The sequence below is a fragment of the Myotis brandtii genome, unplaced genomic scaffold (assembly GCF_000412655.1).
Source record: "Myotis brandtii unplaced genomic scaffold, ASM41265v1 scaffold182, whole genome shotgun sequence".
Lineage (NCBI taxonomy): Eukaryota > Metazoa > Chordata > Mammalia > Chiroptera > Vespertilionidae > Myotis > Myotis brandtii.
Genome location: NW_005356751.1, coordinates 2,881,439 through 2,904,762, shown reverse-complemented (window position 1 = coordinate 2,904,762; position 23,324 = coordinate 2,881,439). Strand labels below are relative to the sequence as shown.

The window sequence follows — 23,324 nt, the reverse complement described above, 5'->3', positions numbered from 1 at the left end:
TGGCCAGCCATGGGAGGTTGGCTGTGGGAGCGCACTGACCAACAGGGGGCAGCTCCTGCATTGAGCATCTGCCCCCTGGTGGTCAGTACGCATCATAGGTACTGGCCGGTCAACCTGTTGTAACAGTCACTTAGGCTTTTATATATATAGATGTCAGGGAGGACATCTCCAAATTATTGTCCAAATATGAGATGCTATGGGTGTTATTACTCCCCCAGAACTCAGGATTTGGAATTCCACCTATATTCGAAATGGAAACCCCAAAGTCCCATTTCCCTGAGCTGTGGCGGTTGCACGTGACCTTGTACTGCCCTTTTATTTCTTAAAGAATATTCAGGACTTTCTCTTACCTGTTCCTTTCCAATCCTGTGGCAGCAACACAATGGGAAGTGTAGCCACACCGGGGTCATAAAGTGTGAGTTGTAGAATTCTTCTCATGTTGGACCTCAGGCTGAATTAGCACAAGCGTGGTTGTCAGCCATCACACCACACTGGGCTCTCACAGACCCCACCTGGAATCTTGCACACACTTTTATATGCTGAATTTTAAAATGGTAACAACGCAAAAGAATGTGTAGGAGAAGATGAGAGAAACTAGGAAGTGGAATGTGAGGACCAGTGGGACCCCTGAGCCAGCAGCACCATCCTCCTCACCGGGGAGCTTGTTAAAAATGCGATCTCTTGGGCCCACCTCAGACCCACCGAATCTGACTTTCTGGGGTGGGGCCCAGGGAGCTGTGTTTTAACAAGCCCTTTAAGTGATTCTTTTATTTTAAAAACTGTTTTTATTGATTTTAGAGAGAGGAAAGGAGAGGGGGAGAGAGAGAGAGAGAGAAACATCAATGTGAGAAAGAAGCATCGGTCGATTGTCTCCTGACCAGTAATCAAACTGGCAACCTTTTAGGTGCATGGGACAATGCTCAACCAACTGAGCCACACCAGCCAGGGCTAAGTGATTCTTAAAAACACTGAAGTCTATTAAAGCTAAATATGCAGAAGTGGCAAAGCATAAGGAACAAAACAATGAGTCTCAGCTTAAAATTAAGGAATTGGACCACAACATCGGCAAACATAAACGGGAAGCTGAAGATGCTGCTGCAAAGGTATCCAAAATGTTGAAAGATTATGACTGGATTAATGCAGAGAAACACCTCTTTGGACTACCCAATAGTGCCTATGATTTCAAAACTAATAACCCAAAAGAAGCTGGTCAGAGACTTCAGAAGTTGCAAGAAATGAAGGAAAAACTAGGAAGAAATGTCAACATGAGAGCTATGAATGTACTAACAGAAGCAGAAGAGCGGTATAATGACTTGATGAAGAAGAAAAGAATTGTAGAAAATGACAAATCCAAAATAATTGCGACTCTAGAAGACCTTGACCAGAAGAAAAACCAAGCCCTGAACATTGCTTGGCAAAAGGTGAACAAGGACTTTGGGTCTATTTTTTCTACCCTTTTGCCTGGTGCTAATGCTATGCTTGCACCACCAGAGGGGCAAACCGTGTTGGACGGTCTGGAGTTCAAGGTTGCCTTAGGAAATACTTGGAAAGAAAACCTAACTGAACTTAGTGGTGGTCAGAGGTCTTTGGTGGCTTTGTCATTAATATTGTCCATGCTCCTCTTCAAACCTGCTCCAATTTACATCCTGGATGAGGTCGATGCAGCCTTGGATCTTTCTCACACCCAGAACATTGGGCAGATGCTGCGTACTCATTTCACACATTCTCAGTTCATTGTGGTGTCCCTAAAGGAAGGTATGTTCAACAATGCAAACGTCCTTTTCAAAACCAAGTTTGTGGATGGTGTTTCTACAGTAGCCAGATTTACTCAATGTCAGAATGGAAAGGTCCCAAAGGAAACCAAGGCCAAGGCAAAAGGACCCAAGTGATCACACGTGGAAGTTAAAAGTATGAATTCACTTTCTTTACCTTGACCTGCTTTTTAAACAGACTTTTTAAGAACCTGGGATTTATCTCGTTTGTTTATATAAAGATTTAATGTTTTTTATTACTTGATGCGTATTTTCTCTTCCCTTATATAATCACTTATAAATGAACATGATTTCTCTTAATTAGTTTAACTATGGTCCAATTACTGTGATTGTGATTTTATGCATGTCATCAATTATTTTTCTTACCCAAGTCTTGTAGATTAGGGAGCCTGAGATACCTGTTTGGTGGGAAATTCTGTTTGTAAAAGCAAAAATACAAAGAAACAGGTAAAATTAGATTATGGGATAAATATAGCTAATAATCAGCTTTTAGTTTAATTCCTAAGATAATATTAATGTATTTTCTATTGCTAATAAAGTCATTAGGTAAGGAAGAATTAAAAAGCAAGGAGCCGGACCAACAACGGGAACACTTTATAAATATTTCCGTAGGAGTTTAGGAGAAAGGTATGTTGCTTGCTGCTTTCTGGTGCAAGTTTATCTGGTCTCCCAATACTTCTGTCAGCCTTTTCATAATCTAATCAATAACAATCTATTGGTGGATGTGAATGTAGAAGCCAACACACCAAATAAAATTTACCTTTTTCTTCAGTCTAAACAAAAAAAAAAAAACACTGAAGTCTAACTTTGGAGTGACAAAAATGTTCTAGAACTAGATACTGGCGATAGCTGAACAACATTGTGAATGTACTAAATGCCCCTGAATTGTACACTTTAAAATGGTTAAAATGATGAGTTACAGTTTTACACAGATAGCTGAACAACATTGTGAATGTACTAAATGCCCCTGAATTGTACACTTTAAAATGGTTAAAATGATGAGTTACATGTTTTACACAATTTAGAGAAAATACACTAAAGTCATGAGAAGCACTGACACCAGGTGATTCCAAAACCTCGCCAATCAGAATCATCTGGGAAACCTTGTAAAGTCCATGGATCAGAACCTCGAGTTTGGGATCAGAATTTTCTTGTTTTCTTTCCTTTTCTTTTTTTCTTTAAATTCCCAAGTGGCTGTCATGACCAGTAATGTGTAGGAGCCACTGAAATAGAACAAAGAAAAGGAAGCTAACGGTTTTCAAATGATTAGAGACAGTCAGATAAAACAAGGAGCCCGTGTGTTCATCCTGCTCCAATGTGCAGAATGAAAACAACGGGCTGAAATGACCAGGGAGCCGATGTTAGCCTGAGAGCCCTCCTCTAACCAGAGCAACCAACACTAGAGAGGACTGTCTCCTGCGGTAGGGACTGTCCACCAGCTGGAGGGTGTAATGAGGCAGGATGCCTACCTGGGCTCCTGTGAGGATTCTGACAGCAGTGAAAAGTTAGAGGTGAACTCTATCGACCAGAGAGGTGAACTCAGGAGTCGCTCCCAACTTTCAGGTTCTGGGATCCTCACGGGGACTTCTCAGGTCTCGGTTTGGGACCAGGAGGTCCAAAGAGGGAACTTCTAGGTTTAGGTTTAACAGGGAGTTAAGTTTTTCTAGGTGTCACACCAGCACTGTCCAGCTGCTCTCTACAACTGTTATTATCAGTAGGATGTCCTGCAGTGACGACAGTGTTCTATATCTGCACTGTCCAGTGTGGCGCCCAGTAGCCTCCATGTGACTGTCCAGCAGCTGAAATGTGGCTGGTGCAACTGAGGAACTGAATTTTCCATTTCAATTATAATTCATTGTAATCGCCACATGTGACCGGTGGCTACCACATTGGACAGCCGTTCTAGAGAAGCCCTGGCCAGAACTGCGGCAGACTGGAGCCTTCCCCCTGGATCTGAACTAGCCCAGACCAACCTGCAGGAGCCAGGGTGGAGGCTGAGACCCAACAGGCCCCTCCCGCTCCCCGTGAATGCCAGAGCAAGAAGCGGGGAGCCAGTGGACGCTGAAGATTTCTGTTGCAGCAGCTTCTGTCTTAATTCTAAAAGGAATTATGGGAGACATTTGAGATTCCTGAGATAGGCGCCTTCCAGAGAGCTACCAGGGACCCCTAGAGAAAGAGGGTCCCATGCCCTGCCTCCCTCGGATGAGAGGCAGATAAAACGAGGGTGCGTTTTCTTTCTTTCCATGTTTCCTCTTGTTTTCCGCCTCCTTTGGAGCTGTAGGTAAACACGCAGTCACCATGGGAGAGATTCTGAAAGCTGGGGCCCAGGTGACCAGGGCGGTCCCTCTTCCTCTCTGATTACAGCTAAGTAGTTCAGGGAAATGGACCTGGGCTCCCCCTGGGTCTCCTGGATCAGGTAGCCGATGGATTAGTACCTAATCACCACTGTCCTCACCAGAAAACAACGGAAATTGTTCTAAACGCCTCTCCACTTACTGCCCTGCCTGGCGGGGAAGAAAGCTGTTAGGGTCCATTTTCTCTATGGTGAGCTCAACCTCTGGGGACTAAAGGGCAGCAGCGGGAGGGCACCCAGCAGTTCACTCACCCTTGCACCTGGCCTTCACCTGCTGTCCCACCGCTTCTCTAACGTGCAGAAAGGCAAAGCTATTAGAAACCCTGATCAAATACGGAAGCCTCAAAGGTGGTGTTCGTGCCTAGAAGCACAGCAGACCTGACATTGCAGTCTGAAGAACAACCTGAGCTCAGTTATTCATGAGTGGAGCAAGGATTTTTCACTAGAGTAAAACAAAAAAACAAAAAACAAGTTCCTTTAGCCACCAGTTTGACCTGTTTCCTACTCAAGTGTTTCATGTAGGCTGCTGAGAAGGGTGAAGATGACAAGCACAGGATCTAGAGCCAGACTGCCCCAGTTCAGTATTTGCTGTGTGAACTTGAGCAAGTCTTTTAAAGTCTTTAAGCCTCAGTTTCTTCATCTGTAAAATGGAGATAACTTTTGAACCTCTTCATAAGTTTGTTGTGCAGGTTAAATGAGATGGTCCATAGGACCTGGCATATAATTAGAAATTCAATCAGTGTATAGCTGCTAGTAGTAGTGGTAGTATTTTCATTTTAAAATAACTTCGACCTATATTTGAAATAAAAATTCCAACCATCCAAAAGAAACGTATGCCATAAGGCTGCCTCCATCCACTGTTCTAGAAACAGCAAAGCATTATGAATAAAATAGCTACAGCACATCTAATATTTTTTCGTGGTATTTCCAGGTCACGAGGGTCGAATTGGCATGGCCTCGATCAAGATGAAGGAAGGCCATGAGTTTGATGGAAAGAAGCTCTGTAAGCACATTGCCGACTACCTGCCTAGCTATGCAAGGCCCCGGTTTCTAAGGATACAGGTGAGACCTCTTGTTATCAAGTTCAATTCTCCTCTCTCATGGAGACCCCTGTCTCTTAGGCAACAACTCCCCTTCTAGCATGGCGACCACATTGGCCAAATTTTCACTACCCTTTCCAGGAAGCTCAACAAGGAAGCAGAAATATCAGAAAAATAGAACTAGCAGAAACGCAAATCCTTATCCCTTTCTCCCTAAAATGGACCAGGCCAGTTCATTCAGCAACAGTATTAGCAAGTAACGCTCAAAGTCTGTGTTTGGGGATATGTGACAGACACTTAAAACAGAAATGCTCCGGCCCTCCTATTTGTTGTTTCCAGTTTTGAAGAATGGAAAAACCCACTGACGTCCTAAGACCTTTCTATGGTGTGAAGTTCAACTGGGCATCATTAGCCACTTGGAACTACCAAAGGTTTAGCTCTTACCACTAGAAGGATTTTTTTCTTTTTCTCAAACATTAACCCCTAGGTTAGTTTAACACCATCACTTTTGGACTTTGAGCTCTTAGATTCTAAAGAGTTGAGAAGTGTTAGATTACCAGACCTTGCTGTGGCTACAAAATTGATGTTCATAAAGCACTGGCATTTGCTTTACAATGAGATCATAAAAATTGAAATATCCTCAGATCATCCCCTATTAATGGGAGAAAAAACAGATCTTCGGTCAAACGGACAAACAGGCTGAAAGAATAGAGTTGTCTGTGTAGATGATCACACCTTAATCAGGATATTCCAGTCATACCTAAAGCTGAAACTCACCAAGCAACAGACTCTGTGCTCCGTATTTCACTCCCCACAGGTGATCTTAAAGCTTTAAGGAAATGAGCCCTGGCCAGTGCCTATGTTGGTTGGAGCACTGTCCCGTACACCAAAAGATGGTGGGCTCAATCCCTGGTCAGGGCACGTACCCCCATGTTGCGAGTTTGATTCCAGTCAGGGCGAGTGCGGGAAGCAACCGATTGATATTTCTCTCTCACATCGATGTTTTCTCTCTCCCTCCCTCCCTCCTTCTCTTCCTCTCTCTCTAAAATCAATAAACATATCCTTGGGTGAGGGGGCAGGGGAGCTTTAAGGGAATGAAAATTACCTCCACAAAGGGCCCCCTAGTGGAGCTTCAGAAAACAGGATGTATCCATATCATACAAAATGCATTCACAGCTCTCAAAGGAGCCAGAGGTGCCAGCCTCACTGCCCCACCTCCACTCCTTTCCCTGCACCTGATCTGTTTGCAAAACACCGCAACAATGTGGGTTGTTTGATGTTTTTCAGGACACCATTGAGATCACTGGAACTTTTAAACACCGCAAAGTGACCCTCGTAGAGGAGGGCTTCAACCCTGCAGTCATCAAAGATGCCTTGTATTTCTTGGATGACAAAGCAGCAATGTATGTGCCTATGACTGAGGACATTTACAATGCCATACGTGCTGAAACTATGAAACTCTGAATATTTCCAGAAAGAAACTGAATGGATCCAACTTTAATTTGATTGAAGATTGTGGGGTGCATTTTTCATGCATACCAATAAAGGGAGACTTTTCTAAATTACACCTACACTTTTGCAAGTGAAAAGACTTAGAGATCATTATTTTTCAGTGTGCCCCTACTGTTTGTATTTGCAAACTAAGCTTGTTAGAGGGAGGGGAGGAAGGTGTGTTTTTTTTAATATGTAATAAAATAGATGACTGCCAGCATATGAAATGGTACTGTCCTTCCTTTATCCTGAGCCTGATAGTCCCATTGGTAACTTTTCACAGGTGCCTCACTCATAATGATAATGGCAATAGGTAATATAGGGCAAGGAGTTGGGAGGGGAGGGGTTGTGGATCACCAAGGAACAGCCCAATGGAAATCCCGCTCCAGTGTAAGGCTAACTCTCCCCACTGAATAGCACCTGGCCACTGTCTAAAACAGCGTTATCCAAAAGGTGAAACTGCCACCTGTATAGTTCTTAAAGAAGACTAAGCAACAGCACCAGTATTCGACACATAAAAGGTGTTAGGTTGATATTTTTTAGTCACATCAAGGATTGCAAACTCAAGTACCTTCAGGATTCACATTGGTAATGTGGATGAGAGAAGCAGGTCACAAATGAGTGGGGCAAACTTGAGGATAGCCACTACTCTGCTTCCGTTGGCTGAGTGTTGTCATGTGGGAACACAGCTCAGGCACTGCTGGAATCTTCTGATGATTCAGAAACTAGAAACCTGGGTATACATGTGACTCTCCCAATTTTTAAAATGGGAAGTCTCAAAATGTTTTTAATTTATATGCATCGCAAATGAAATATATCTGTGACCCCAGTAAATCCCAGGTCTCCAGTTAGCACCCCCGGTCCCACATGCCCCTCGGACCTACGCTGGTTTCATAGCAAAGCCAGTCTCCTGCCAGAGAGCCTATTCAAGGACCCTCCCCGCCCCCCCAGGCCCCTGCCTTTGATCTCCCAGGGAGAATTTGAACCCAAGTGATGGGAGTCCACATGACCTTGGTTTCTGAGACTATCACGTTGTGCAATGTATTACCTGGAATCCTGTTGAAGTGAATCTGGTTGAAAGCAACGACATCATGTCACCAGGGCCACCTTTTTGGAGGAAAGGTCAGCACTTACCCTTTTAGCCAGGACATGGTGTTCCAGGGACCAGAGCCAGCTGGGCCTGTCCACCTTTGGCATTTCAGACTTTCCAATTAGAAACTCTCTTTCCTGGACTGACGGTGAGGAGTTAGAGGGGATCAGGCAGTTTAGGGTAAGGGCCTCGTGGGTAGGGAAGATGGTAGATAAGGAGGAAATAAACCAGATAGTCAGGATGTGAACAAGATAGGCAGACTGTACCCACTTCCCCCTCGACCCAAGAGCGGGAACTAAATGTGGGGAGACGAGGGCTAAAGGAGATGCCTGGTGTTTCTTTGAGAGAGCCAACAGAGGGCAAAAGCAGGGACATTTAAACCCCTAGGCTTTGGTGGCTCTCTCCCCTTTACCCCCACCCTCCCCTACCTTCTCTCTGAGGTTTGACGGTCTGGTCGATGCTTCTCCGTCTCTGGATCTGTTTTTGTTCATCAGTTTATGTTGTTCATTATATTCCATAAATGAGTGAGACCATGTGATATTTATCTTTCTCCGACTGGCTTATTTCACTTAGCATAATGCTCTCCAGTAATCAATAAAGAAATTTAAAAAATTAAAAAAATAAACCACTAGGCTAGTGAGCTTCTGGTTTGGGGACCCTTCTCGCGTGTCAAGAACTTTGATACTTTCACTGTAATAAACTTCGCTTCCCTTTCCTTACCCCCTCCCTGCCATGAATTGTCCATGAATTCATTCATCGACTTCTTGAGACAAGGAACCCAGCAGCTCACACTCACGTCTCAACGGCTTCCTCAACCTTCCACTTCCCCAAACCTTCATGATTCTGGCCAGATATTGTGATGGGTAGAGGCACCTGCACAGATAAACAACTCTGAAGACTGATTTTTCTTTTCTAAAAGGGTTAGAAATTGTGCCCATAGAAATGTCGGAACAAATCATAATTTAAAAGTATAAATGGATATTTTTAAAAACAAAAGATCTCCGATTTCAAATATATGTTTGAAAACATGTAATCAGTGCATTTATCAGAGGCTATGGGCACCAAAATTGTGGAGAGTGGCTACAGTGTTTGGACAGGTTCAAGCCTCGGACTAATGAGAGGGCACGGTCCTCTCATGGCAAAGCCACGTGCAGGTCCCAGCTTGGAGGGCAAAGCCCTCCCAGCACAATTATAGCCAAAGTTATGGGGTGGGGCCACAACATTAGTAACAAAAAAACAGAATTTCCGGAGGATGGGGCCCAGAAATCAGGATTTTAAAAAGATTCCCAGGTGATTCTAATGTGCAGCCAAGGCTGAGAACCACTGCTATAGTTGTAAGCTTGACCTTATGGTCTGAATCTGTGGTCCTAGGTCCCTAGGAGGCTGAGTGATGTGGGCTTGATAGAGATCAGGTGCATGTAATTGAGTAGATTCAAAACCCACGAGAACATTGTAAACATCTTGACCCTGCCTTACTTTGCCTCGTGGAATCTGGCTATAAAATAAAGACTCAGCTTGCAGGCCGTGGTGCTGTCTCTCCATCAGAGAGGGCAGCGTCCCACCTAGCCCCAGCTTTATTCTCTTGTCTGTCTTTTCTAATCCTTCACCACACCCCCACCCCCCTCAGGTTCACCCATGGCCATGCTGGCGCCACACAAAATGATTTAGAGATAAACCAGGAAATATCAGCATATGAAATGGAAGCTAATGAGAACCAGTATAAAAATGGATACGATTAATCAAGTGCAGTGACCTACCCTAAGAGATGATTTGTTAGTGAGATGCTGGCTCATACATCCACTCTACAAGCGTCTAGTGCAGCCGTGGGCAAACTACGGCCCGCTTGAAATGAATAAAACTAAAAAAAAAAAAAAGACCGTACCCTTTTATGTAATGATGTTTACTTTGAATTTAAATTAGTTCACACAAACACTCCATCCATGCTTTTGTTCCGGCCCTCCGGTCCAGTTTAAGAACCCATTGTGGCCCTCGAGTCAAAAAGTTTGCCCACCCCTGGTAGTGGGTGCCTGCTATGGACTGAGAGATGAGTTCAGCACTAGTGTGACGAAGTTCTCCAAACCTCTATCTAGGAAGTCAGGCCAGACGTTCAAGAAAGTTGGCTGGGAAGACCCCTCAAAGGAAGGTCCTGGCCCTGCCGGTGGGGCTCAGTGGTTGAGCGTCGACCTATGAACCAGGAGGTCACAGTTCAATTCCCCGTCAGGATACATGCCTGGGCTGCAGACTCCATTCCCAGTAGGGGGCATGCAGGAGGCGGCCAATCAATGATTCTCTCCCATCATTGATGTTTCTATCTCTCTCTCCCTCTCCCTTCCTCTCTCTCTCTCTGAAATAAATAAAAATATACTTTTTTTTAAAAGGAAGATCCTGTTCTTGTGTTTTAACTTTTCAACAGCAATTGTTTTGTCATTGCAGTTGGTGGGGCTGCATGCAGTCTGTAAAGAGGCAGCTACCAGGGAGGACGCGTCACTGAGCATCACTCCAGCACTGTTCACGGGGAGGGGGGCTGGCTGGCCAGTGCAGGCCTCCTATCAGCGTGGCTGCTATCCCCCCAGAGCACACGAGGTGCCGTGCTGTAGAATGTATATGTCGCTGGTGGTCTATTCCATTATGATCGTCAATTTCCCTTTGCACAGATGTCATGCTTTTATGAAGCTGTATGCTCCATGAGGGCAGTTTTTGTTTATCTTGCTCATCATTATATGCCCAGTACCTGGCACACAGTAGACAATAAGTATTTGTTGCTTTTTCATCTAGCAACCCTGATAAATTATCTGGTTCCCCATGTAACTGTTGGGGGAGGGGGAGAGCAAGGGGAGGAGCAGAGAGAATAAATAGATGATCTGAGTTTTCTAGTTCACATGAACAGTGATTTTCAAGCTGGAACACTGAGATCACCTGGAAGTCTTATTAAAACACAGACTGCTGCGACCCATTAGAATTGGAATTTGCATTTCTAACCAATTCCAGGCTGTTGCCACGTTTTGAGAACCACTGACATAGAGAAAAAGCATCCAGAGTTACACATCGTGTGTGTTTAGTGTAATTCAGCTCCTCAGAGCAGGATGCTATTTTATTAACTGAGGCTCACATCTTCGATCTGGAGGGACTCAAAGTGCGGCCCCAGGAAAGGCCCAGCAGAAAGCTGCACTTTGTCACCTTTAGCCCACAATTGTTCTTGAAAACTCACATGGGCAGCACATATTTATTTTCTAGATATACAAACACATATTATTTGCTGTAGCAAAACTAAAAGCAAACCTCTTTATTTGATGAAAGAAAAACTGGCACCTGGGAGGTTCAGTGCATGCCAAAGTCGCACAGCCCATTGGCCCCACTAAGCTCCCCCCTGGCACTTACAGGAAGAAACATTTCCTCATAGACCAGTGGTTCTCCGTGTGTGGTTCCAATACCTGGAAACTTGTTAGACATGCAAACTATCAGGCCGTGCCCCAAACCTGCTGAATCAGAACCGCTGGAATGGGCCCAGCCATCTGTGTGTGAGCAAACCCTGCTGGTGATTCCGATGCAGCTCAACTAGAGAACCGCAGGCTTAGAGCCCTGCTTCCCAAGCTTTTGTGTGCAGAAGCAGCACCCGGGGATGCTTGTGGTCCACGCACCCCTCTTTGAGTAGCAAGGGACTCTAGAGCAGTGGCTCCCCAACACTGCGGCACCTTAGAACTATTTGGGGAGCTGTCAAAAATCCAAAGCCCAGGCCCACCCCATACCAATTAGATAAGATTTTTTTCTAGAGTGGGAGCCAGGCTTCAGTATTTTTTTCTTAGGGCAGGTCACTGCACTTGATTAATCTTATCCATTTTTAAAGATTTCAGGCGATTCCAGTATGCAGCAAAGTTCGGGGACCACTGATAGGGAACAGAGATCATGAAACGTTAAGCTCTCCGCCCCCCTCACCCCCAAGCTCTTGACAAAGATTCTCTCCTTGACCAAATTCCATGCCAGGCTCCTCGTCGCCCCCTTGTGGACATGGCCTCAACCTTGTCCTATAAAGAGATGAACAAACACTAAGTTTCTGACAGGTAAGGCCACCTTCCTAGGATGACCTGAGCCCCCTTAAAGTACCTGCCTGCAAAAATGAAAGGATGCCAGAAGAATTGACTGTGTTTTCTATCCAACACCTGAAGATGGGCCCTCTTTCCCAGCCTCTGTGTGAGGGTAGGAGCCTAGCTTCAGTAAGCACCAGGGAGCAAACCCAGGTGGCTTTCACATGGACCAACCCCCCCTTCTTGCTTTTTGCAGTTTTTCACTTCCCTGACTCTACTGAGTCCCCACCTGTCCCCCTCCCTACGCCCTCTTTCTCCCTTTAAAATACCCAGTGACATCTAGACAAGTCCAAGTTGAGTCCAGTTCCTGCTAAACTCTTTTCCTATTGCAATAGTAATTATTACTGAATAAAATGACTGATTAAAATCTGTTCTTGCCACTTTAACTGGTGTTCAGCTTTGTTTGCCTTTGACATTGCTAATATAACCAATTTCAGAGCCACTCCCTAAAAAAGTGCCCTCTGAGATGGGAAGAAACTAATTTTTTGGCCTATGAACTAACTCTGAGCAAGCTGCCATGGAACACAGCTTTTAGTTGACTACAGGGTCCAGAAAACTGAGACAATCCCTAGAGGAAGAAAATTTAAATGTATGGAAGGACCAGACGGCCTACTGGACTGAGAGCCTCCAGTCAAGTACATCCTTGAACAGCACAGTACAGAGGAAACAGCATGGGCTTTCCTGAAGACGAGAACACTGGGCTTGGCCACTTACAAGCCGAGTGACCTGGAGCCTCAGTTTCCTCCTTTATAAACTGGAGCCACAGTGCCTGCTTTCTTCAAACCGAGGGCTCCTCCAGACTCACTTTTTCGCAGTCAAACCCAAATCTTCAGTATCCTCTAAAAGCAGAATCCACCCGGCTGGCTCAGTGGTTGAGCATTGACCTACGAACCAAGAGGTCACGGTCAGGGCACAGCTCCGGTTGCGGGCTCAATCCCCAGTGCAGGAGGCAGCTGATCAATGATTCTCTCTCATCATTCATGTTTCTATCTCTCTCTCCCTCTCCTTTCCTCTCTGAAATCAATTTTTAAAAATATGTTTTATTGATTTTTTACAGAGAGGAAGGGAGAGGGATAGAGAGTTAGAAACATCGATGAAAGAGAAACATCCATCAGCTGCCTCCTGCACACCTCCTACTGGGGATGTGCCCGCAACCAAGGTACATGCCCTTGGCCGGAATCAAACCTGGGACCTTTCAGTCCACAGGCCGACGCTCTATCCACTGAGCCAAACCAGTTAGGGCTGAAATCAATTTTTTTAAAAAATTTTTAAAGCAGAATTCAAAAGTACATGCATTTAGGCTCCAGGATATGCGCTGGTTAATTAATCAATGTTTCAGTCGTCAATTAAATCACACAGGATATGCTTTTTTATTTTTCATAGACAAGCACAGTTTATTTCTACGTTACATTTCATATCACAAGCTAAACCACAGAAGCTGCCTGTCCGTGCACCACCCTGGGCCCTTTTTCTCTGACCAAACTGCTAGAACCTTCTGGGCCATGCTGGCTTCAACTCTCCATCTGTATCCTTTTATGAGTCATAAAACCTCTAGGAGAATCTGAAAAAAATTATGAGCTTTCCCCCTATAAAAATGCACATTCACATAAGCACACAAATTCAGCGTACAATTCCGAGGGGCTCGGAGCCTCCCTGAAACCCAGGTTGACTCGGCTGGAACCCTGGTCTAGACCGTCGCCTGCAGGGGACAGCAGGGCAGCTGCAGCCCACACTGCAAGCTGCATTCAGGGAAGCTGGGGACGCTGTAGAACTTGATGAGTTTTTTGAAGGCACTTTTCTTCAGCATCATCACCTCTTCAGGAAACCTAGAGAGGATGTTGACTGTGGAGGACCCCCCGTTCTTCACGGGGCCCTCTGAGGACAGTGGCTTCTGAGCACTCACAGGCACGCTGTTGCAACTGAGCGAACGCACGGCCTTCCTCTTGTTCCGCACGGACAAGTAATTGATCAGGAAGGAGGACAGCTTGCGCTTGGCCTCCACTGGGGCCTCTTCGGAAAAGCAGTCATCAGGTGGGTCCAGCAGGGTGTCTAGGGGGCAGCCGTCTTCCCTCCCAAGACCGGCCCCCACAGGCTGAGGCTGCTTGGCGATCCTTTGGGCCTGGGCTAGGTCATCCTCCGCCCAGCCGACGGACTGAAGGGCCCCTCCACTGCTCAGGGCTCTGGGGCCCCTGGTTTGGGGGATGAGGCCCCTGGCCTGAGGGCTCGGCTGGGAGGTACAGTGCTGACTCAGGATGAGAGTGGCGGCGTCGCGAATGAGATTCCAGTCCCTCAGGATATCATCCCTGGTGGTGAACTGGGAGGTCACGGTGAAGCGGATGATCAACTTGTCCTGGACGGTGGCCGGGATGAGGAAGATCTGGCCAGCTTTAGCTATTTCCTTCAACACACTCTCCGTGAGACAATTAGGACCCTGTTTGAAGGATAAAGAGAAGTGGAGTCTGTACCACATCCCCTGTGAGCAGCCCCAAAAGCCCAGCATTTACAGTTTCCAACATGCTAAGCGACCACCGAATGGCATCATTCATAGCCACGGAAGAGGACATTACCTTTAGACGAAAAACCACCAGGCCAAGGTGCCTCTTGGCAGGAATTTCAAAGAAAGGGTCCTTTCTGACCAGAGATTCAAAATACTTAGCCATTTCAGTCCCCTAGAATTGTAAATAGAGAGAGAGCTGAGATGAATAGCCAGGCAAGGGACAAGCGTGCATTAACTTTCACACGGCTGTGTGGGTTTCAGCCAGGGCCTTCGAACCACTGAGATCCGAAAGGCTTCCGCCACATTTTTTCTCTGTTTGATTTTGCTCTTATCCCAAGCTGGACACCCTCCAACGGCTCCCTGTTTCTTGTCGTTTCAGATCTACCTCCGGACTCATGTCTCAGGGCCTTCTTTCAACTCACCCCAGAAACAGAAGGCATGTATTTTGTGAACAAGACAATCTTAGCCTCATATCCTGGCTTCACAGCTTCTTGGCCCGCCAAGGGGGCAAGTGAGGGCCAACACCCAGCCCAGGCCCTGCGTTCCCAGCCGGTGCCTCGTGAGGGTGGCGGCTTGTTTCTACTGCACTAAAGGCACCATCTTCCCCTCGCCTCCCATGCCCTTGCATCCCCTTTTCCCCGATATTCCACAAAGAACGTGTTTGACACATCATCTCCACGTACACTGTGGAGAGGCTGTGTACCTGGTTAGTGGATACAGAGTTTCTGCTGGAGATGAAAAATTTCTGGAAATTGATACTAGTGACGGTTGCACACATTGTTATTTCACTTAATGCCACTTTGTTGCAGACTTAAACATGGTTAAAATTGTAACATTTTTTTATGTATGTTTTACCATAATAAAAAAAATTTAAGCTTTGTATCATATTGATCTTTCACTGAAATTTGGTAATTTCAATTTTTTTCTATGTTATTTCCCATGTTGTTAACTAAACAAGAACAGTACTTGTCTTCTTCCATTTCTTAAAATTTCTCCCAAGTGTCCAATCGTATCAATCAAACATTTGCTAAGTAATTGCTGTCACCTGGTTCTCACACCTGCTACTCTATTTCAAGGGAAGGCCAGGGATTCAGCTAATCGTGTCTTTGACTAGGATGAAACGAGTTTCTCCAAGCCTCATCCAGATCCCTTGTCTCTCTCCACTGCATGGTCTCTTTAGAACAGTCTCCAAGATCTCTTCATGTTCAGGTCCTCAGGCTCTCTCAGGGAAAGCACCCTGCTAAATATTTTCTAGCTGTTTTATGTGTCATGCTCTGCTCAGTGTTCCTCTAGCTAACAAAGAGAGGGCCACCCTGAATAGTCAACTCCCAGGAGCCCGAGAACAGCCCAAGACACCTGAGCCCAGCCTTCCGCCCCATTGGGACACACAGCAAACGCAGCTCAGCCCACAGGCCTCGCACAAACGATTACATACATGTCTGACGTGCGCTTGCAGATTCTTCACCCCGAAAGACCGAATCACAAACCAGAGCTTAATGGAGCGGAACCGCCGGCTCAGGGGGATCTGCCAGTGCTAAAACAGAGGAATACAGCGCCAGGTTAGAGACAGGACGCCGCTCCCTCACGCACTCCTGGGCCTTAGCATCCTTGCCTGCCCAGCCCTCCAGGGATGGTCGGTATCACCAGATCTCTGAAGCAGTTGCTAAGCAGCAGCCAAGGCAAGTTACCCAAAGGCTGCCCTGTCATGTGACGAAGTCACTGGTGAAGGTGACCGATAAGTCCATGTCCAAGAGCAGGACAAGTGGAAACCAAGTCCATGGCCCTGAACCAAGGAGAAGACACTTTACGTTTAAGTGCACCTTTAAACATTTCATCCAGGCTGAAACTCAAGGTAAGGAAGGGCAATATGTTTGTTTTTTCCCTAAGGGAACCTCAGTTCCTTGAACAGCAGAAAATAAAGTTCTATTTCTACTCCCTATCCCACCCCCAAACTGTAAAGTACAGCGGTCAAGAGCTCAGAGGCCGGAGCCCCGCAGACCTGATGTCTCCTGAGCTCTGCCCCACCGGGCAGTGCCACCTACTGGTTGCTTGTGAGGCAGAAAAGGAACAGCACCCCCGGGGAAGTGGTTCAAAAAGGGTGTAAAGAGCTTCACAGGAAGCTGACAGTCAGTTTGGGCTATTTACACAATTAAAATGTGAGCCACAAATCACAGTAGTATTTCTGCCTAGCCCGTGAGATGGTCATCATTTCATTTCACTTTCTCATGCTAACTTTTTCCTGTGCCCTCAGGGGGCATCACTCCAGCTTTCAGATTTCAAATGAGCCTCTGTTAGACTAACATTGATCTCTTTTTCCTGGTGACTAAATTCAACAGAGCTTAAAGTTCAAGGTTGCCAGCACCAGAGATTTGAAATGTTTCCATGCATTATCTCACCAATTTCTCAGATCTGAAAACAGAGCAACGGGTGTGGAAAACATTTACAGTTATTCTGATGGGTAATGTGGTTTCTAGTGACCACTTCTTCAAATGTCAGGAAGCTTCTACCACAATTTCTGTTAACTGAAAGTAAATACTGACGCAATTGCATATTTACTTACTCATCCACAGGATTGCCAAATCCTCAAAAACATACTCACCTTCATTCTTTACCCCAACTTCCTGACCCAGGCACAGTTATTGGTTGAGACAGTATTTCTCCCACATCAAATACTAAGCCTTTGATTTCCAGGCAAAGCACTCGCGGTGAGCACCAGCTTGGAAACTTTCGTTTACCAGCAGAGGGCATCAAAACGCAGACACAGAGCAAAATCCCTGTTAACAAGGAAGACGTCACCTCCACCACTTGTTAGAATCTAACACTTAGATGGACACTCTGGGAGGAAAACGAAGGGATGCTAGGGGCCTTCTCTAAAAAAAAAAAAAAAAAAAAAAAACATTGCTTTCCAGATGCTTATGAATTCGCTACTTTATTTCACCAGCAAATTAAAGGAGAGGCAGAGATTATTTTAATTTTGATTTCTTCACACTCTGTCTATATATACCCAGTTATTCCTCTTGTCACGATTCTAAAACCAACCCATGCTGACCCAGCGGGGTGGTTCCTGCTGATATTATCGTTTGGGCTTACAACGGGTGACATGCTCTTCTTTACCTCGAGGCATTCCCAAACCTCCTCTGTGTACTTCACAATCTTGCAGGTCTCCTCTGCAAGACCATGCCTGCCTGCCCCCATTCACCATTAGGGAGGGATATGGTACATCCCTGATGTCAGAGAACCGTGGCCTGAGTTTGGGTGGCTCCGGGTCCCCAGGAATGAAGCCCCTAAGTCTTCTCTCCCAGGTGCTGTGGGCTTCTATTTAAAGCTGCAGCCGCCTGGGTGAAAAGGAGCTTGGGGCACAGGTCAGAGCAGTAGGGAAGACCCCCAGGTCACAGCAAATAGCGGCTTTAGTTTTCCAGGAGTTTCTTTGTAGACTTGAAAATTAAATCCATGGGATTAGAGGTGAGAGAAGAAACGGTACAAAGCAGCACTTTCTAGATGTAGAAATAGAAACAGTAAGGTTCCAGACTCAGATGCAGAGAACAGACTGGTGGTGCCCAGAGGAGTAGGGAGATAGGGGAGGGGTGAAAGAGGTAAAGGGATTAAGAAGTACAAATTGGCCCTAACCAGTTGGGCTCAGTGGATAGAGCGTCGGCCTGCGGACTGAAGGGTCCCAGGTTTTATTCTGGTCAAGGGCATGTACCTTGGTTGCGGGCACATCCCCAGTGGGGAGTGTGCAGGAGGCAGCTGATCGATGTTTCTCTCTCATTGATGTTTCTAACTCTCTATCCCTCTCCCTTCCTCTCTGTAAAAAATCAATGAAATATATTTTTTTTAAAAAAGAAGTACAAATTGTCAATTACAAAATAGTCATGGGGCTGTAAGGTCCAGCATAGAAAATATAATCAATAATATTGTAAAAACTATGCATGGTGCCGGGTGGGTACTGGAAACATTGGGGGCACCACTTTGTAAAGTATATGATTATCTAACCACTATGCTGCCTGAAACTAATACAAAATAATATTGAATGTGAACATATAAGGAAGTCAAGGTCCACTAAGTTTCCCAAAGCCACTGCCGCCTCCCCTTGGACATGACAAGCAACTTATTTGTTTGCCCTACAATTACAGGAAGGACTGTCTTCAAACTGAGGCGTTAAATCTGAAGAACCTGTTTCCCCAAGAGATTGTACAGGCTGAGAATGTGGGAGGGTTGGAAAGACTGAGATGCAGCCAGTGAAAGCACCAGGAATGTTTAGAAGCATCCAGAAACTCAGGAAGGATGAGGTGGACTCCCCAGGGGCCACTTTCTGACCAGAGCTGACATACAGGAGACCCTGGGGGTCACGTGCAGCCGCTTCCATTTCAGAACCCCCGTCCCCACCCCCGCTCGCTCCTGGCCTCTCACCATGAAGTCGGTGGCCGCGCCCGAGTTGGCATGCCGGAGGTAGACGGGGTTCACGCTGAAGGTCTGCTGCAGCTTGTACTTGTTCTTGACCCTGTGGGTTCCCCGTGGGCATCAGTGGCAGAGGCCTCTCCAGGGGAAGCAAGGCTTTCCCGGGGGCTGGGGGCTCGGGGGCTCGGCTGCCACACTCACCAGAAGCCGGTGCAGTCAAAGTGCACCATCATCCACTTGGAAGGGTTAAAGGTGAAGGAGTCGGCATACTCGATGCCCTGCAGGAACCCCCGGAACTCGGGGCACAGGAAGGCAGTGCCCGCGTAGGCAGCATCGATGTGGAGCCACAGCCCTTCCCTGGCACCTGAAGGGGCAAACGTCACCTGGTTGGGAGGGGGCGCTGGGGTGGGAGTGGGGGTTGCCACCAGCCAGCTAAAGGCATCTCTTGTCTGGCCCAGCTGGCTGGTGGGCTACAAGAAAAGAGCCGGAAAGGCCGGCCTGCTCTGGCTTCCTGGGACGTCAAGGCCCGTGGAGATGGGAGGGAGCCGCCATGTGAGGAGTGGGCTGGAATGAGCCCCCACCACCTCCTGCAGGGAGAGCCCACGGAGCCCCACCCTGGCCTGTTCCCCTCCCTGGCCGGGGGCCCACACCTGTTGTCCTCATCCTAGAGCTTTCTGACACAGACCCCAACTTGCCGCTGGCCCGGAGAGCAATGTTAATGCGTCTAATACACGCATTAGAGAGGGATGTCCCGCATCCTAGCTCAGTGATGGCGAACCTATGACACGCGTGTCAGAGGTGACAGGCGAACTCATTTTTTTGGTTGATTTTTCTTTGTTAAATGGCATTTAAATATATAAAATAAATATCAAAAATATAAATCTTTGTTTTACTATGGTTGCAAATATCAAAAAATTTCTATATGTGACACGGCACCAGAGTTAAGTTAGGGTTTTTCAAAATGCTGACACGCCGAGCTCAAAAGGTTCGCCATCACTGTCCTAGCTGATTTCTTGTTCAGAGATTTAAACAATCACATGTGGGGTTTTTTCTGTCTTGATCTCCCTCCATGGTTTCCCTATCCTCCGCTTCTCATTTTCTTAGCCGAGACCAGAAGACATTTCACTGTCCTCATTCTCCCCGTGCTTTGGGATGCAGCCTGCAGTAAGCCCATTTCTTGACACAAAGTGAGAGGATGAGAAGCCCGAGGCTCACACTGTCACCTCCTAGGACAGGACGCAAGGGAGAGCAGCTCTCACGCCTGGTCACACCTCTGGGGAAGCAGTGGCCTGGCTGCCTGGGAGGACACATTTGTCACCTGTGGTGGCTCTTCCTATACTCTCCGCAGTGATCATGGAGGGGCAAGATAATTCCACAGAGCTCCTTTCAGGTTCTTGCTCTAGGGAACATTCTAGAACTCATTACTTGTCTTCCCAGCCGGACAGGGCAGACTTACATATGGGGCCCAGCTCTGACAGGCAGTCAAAGGCGCAGACCCCAGTGGTCCCCAGGGTTGCACAGACCTGGAGGCAAACACAGGAAGTTAACGTGGGAAAGTGGGCTCTTGGGACACATTTGGCTTGAAAGAAAATTTAACCACCGATATTATCTACCCCACCCATTCCACTAGAGCAGTGGGTATCTCACACTATATTTTACCGTGACCCACAGTAAGAAATGCATCTTAGCCCAGTCGATGTGGCTCTGAGGTTGAGCATCAGCCCATGAAAATTAGGAGGTCACAGTTCGATTCCCAGTCAGGGCACATGCCCAGGTTTCAGGCTCGATCCCCAGTAGCGGGCATGTAGGAGGCAGCTGATGGATGATTCTCTGTCATCTTTGGTGTTTCTATCTCTCTATCCCTCTCCCTTCCTCTCTAAAAATCAATATCGACATCTTTTTTAAAAAACGAAATGCATTTTATATGGTAACCTAGTACCTATATACATGTGTGTTTGAAATTAAAGTTTCACCAAACAATACATACTCTGGCTACAGGAATGCACTTTGAGATTTTTCTATTCCATTTCTTTTTTTAATGCTGGTTATGAACCTCCCAAATTTATTTTCTAACACACAAATGAATAGCAACTCAGAAATTATAAAACATTGCATTTGAGGGCCTTTCTGCTTTTGTTTGCAGTATGTTACTTACCTGCATTCTGCCAAAATTCCTTCCTCACCTCCACGTCTATCATCCTAAGCTCAGAGCATTCTGACTTACAAAGACAGGCACCAGGCCCCGCTCCTTGTCCTCCTCGATGGCTTTCTGAAGAGCTTCCCCTCGGAGTGAGAAGTTGCTGTCCACGGGCAGAAACTTCATCTTCACAAGAGAAATCAAACCAGCCTTTTCCACTGAGGAGTGAGCCTGGCAGGACCACGGAAACCTGTTAGCAGAGTCATCCTGGGAGGAGCACTCCCCGGAAACTGCTGAAGCCAGAGTAAGGGAGTCCCACATAACATTCAACACTTGTCTGTCCCTGCGGTTCCTGGAGACAATCTCACAGGCCTGAGCTCCCCTGAGCCCCAGTACACTCATATCTGGAAGAAAATGACTCCAGGGCCAAGATTCCGGAAGCCAAGCAATGGCCTGAAGGTATGGCCTGAAGGTATGGCCTGTGGTGGGCAACTCACCTGGTCAGAGGCGTAGGCAATGAGCCGCGCATTCAGGGAGGACTCGTCTGCCCCGGGCTCAGATGCTTTCATTTCCAGGATTTTGTTCTTTCTTGCCGCCAGCAAGGCAATCAAGGTGGACTCACTGACTGTGCTCTGTAGTGGAAGAAGGATTACCGGTGGCAGCCTCTCCCAGTGTTCGCTTCCAAATTCCCCAGGCTCTTCACAGGGTGTGTGTGTGTGTGTGTGTGTGTGTGTGTGTGTAATAGCTATTCCTCAAAAGAGCACACAGCTCCTGCCTAAGCTCACAGACCTATTCTGCATTCTCCATTCACAGCACCCTAAGAAACCCTGGGACACCTCTCTCTAACTTTCCAGAGAAGTGATGAAAGCTCATTTTCACCTAAAACCAGCATCTTTATTAGAGAGGCCACAGAAACCAAAAAGAGAATGTTTAGCTCCTGATAGATACAAGTTTGGTTCTAGATACGTTTGTTCCTCTTGTAAAACATGCTTAAAAGAAAGCACTCACGTCCTGGCCAGTTTGGCTCAGTGGACAGAGCATCAGCCTGCAGACCAAAGGGTCCTGTGTTCGATTTTGATCAAGGGCGCGTACCTCAGATGCAGGCTCAAATCAATGTATCTCTCTCACATTGATGTTTCTTTCTGTGTGTCTCTCCCCATCCCTTCCACTCCCCCCTCCCCAAGAAAAAAGTCAATGGAAAAATATCCTCAGGTGACAATTAAAAAAATAAAATAAGAGGTTTTAGAGGCTATATTTTCTCATTATGGTGCAGTAAAATTCAAAATAAATAATAAAAAATGGTCAAAATATCTTTATGCTTGGAAATTGAGAAACATTATCCTTTTGGTTTCTCCTCATTCATACACTCAGTCTTCAATGTCTTTGCTTCTGGAAATCTTCAGGCGACCCACTGCTGATAGCTCCCTGCTATCAAATATGTATAACATATATATATTTGAAGAACCATCACTTGATAGATATACAAAAGATAGGGTTGTAGGACTAGACGAACTGATGTGCACTGTTAATTTCTCACTGCCAAGGGCCTCCTGGACTTAGGAGGGATGGGAAGAACCTCTACTTGCTTCTCTTTTCCCATTAACATATGGTGTGAAGTGGGACAAGGGAGGGGAGTTGTCAGATTGTAAACTAAGAAACCTGAATCCAGTAAGGCAGGAAATGTGATGATGCGTTGACCTTTCATCTTTTTCAAGGAAAAGAGAGAGTGGAGATGGTGGAAGCAGCCATGTGGACTAAGTGGAATTGAGAAGGGAGTGGCAGCAATTGGGGGGGGGCGCTAAGGAGGGGGTGGTAGGTATGCCTGTTGGTGATGACGGTGTCAACCATGACAGGGACGATGGTAATGGTGATGGTGGCAGTGTGAGTGACATGTGGAGACTCCTGAGAACAGGAGAATTGCCCAGGCAAGTGGCTTATCTCCCACTACTGATCCCCCAGGCTAGGGGGAGCTTTGACAATAGAGGCACCTGCAAGACGCCTCCCCCGTGGCTGCCAGGGTGGTGGTGCAGGAAGTGCTCTGGGAGTCCCAGCATTTTCGCCAGCCAGTCCATGACGTTCATCTCCAGCTCCGTGCACGCAGGGCTGGAAGCCTGAGAGCGGGAAAGCAGCCTCGTCTGGTTAGCCCCAGGGCACCAAGATGGGCCCACCAGCCCCAGAAATACATCTGTCTCTGCCCTAGTATTCCCCCTGGCTGTGCCATATCCCTGGAGAAGGGATCAAGGCCAGGCCCTGTGCCCCAGCGCCACCCCATCCTCTATCAAACCAAAAAGGGAAAAGACTGTGGGGCTTTGGATTCCTGCCACCCTCGATGCGGTGGATTCTCCTGGGACTCCAAGCCCTAGAAATGGTTGCCTCCATTGGGCTCCCCAAGTCCCTTAAATACCCAGCTGAGAGGCATTCTATAGGCCAGGAGGAAGTTTTAGGGCTAAGAAAGCAAGCACTC

General features: G+C 46.7%; 2 protein-coding genes across 2 annotated transcripts in view; one reads left to right on the top strand and one right to left on the bottom strand.

Moving 5' to 3' along the window:
* SLC27A2 (solute carrier family 27 (fatty acid transporter), member 2) overlaps window positions 1–6,886 on the top strand; it is a gene marked incomplete at its 5' end in the record, with an annotated part of 43,503 nt that extends 36,617 nt beyond the window's left edge. The window contains 2 exons of the mRNA XM_005863987.2: window positions 5,057–5,187; window positions 6,453–6,886. Of these exons, the coding sequence (XP_005864049.1) occupies window positions 5,057–5,187; window positions 6,453–6,629 (308 nt within the window). The remainder of the gene's footprint in view (window positions 1–5,056; window positions 5,188–6,452) is intronic.
* A 6,229-nt stretch (window positions 6,887–13,115) lies between these two features.
* Window positions 13,116–23,324, bottom strand: part of HDC (histidine decarboxylase) — a 16,979-nt gene continuing 6,770 nt past the window's right edge. Inside the window, exons 4-12 of the mRNA XM_005863954.2 lie at window positions 22,849–22,971; window positions 21,358–21,492; window positions 20,948–21,091; window positions 20,180–20,246; window positions 18,925–19,087; window positions 18,736–18,826; window positions 15,761–15,859; window positions 14,396–14,497; window positions 13,116–14,259 (exon numbers count right to left, since the gene is read on the bottom strand). Coding sequence (XP_005864016.1) covers window positions 13,516–14,259; window positions 14,396–14,497; window positions 15,761–15,859; window positions 18,736–18,826; window positions 18,925–19,087; window positions 20,180–20,246; window positions 20,948–21,091; window positions 21,358–21,492; window positions 22,849–22,971 — 1,668 coding nt within the window. The 3' untranslated portion in view covers window positions 13,116–13,515. The remainder of the gene's footprint in view (window positions 14,260–14,395; window positions 14,498–15,760; window positions 15,860–18,735; window positions 18,827–18,924; window positions 19,088–20,179; window positions 20,247–20,947; window positions 21,092–21,357; window positions 21,493–22,848; window positions 22,972–23,324) is intronic.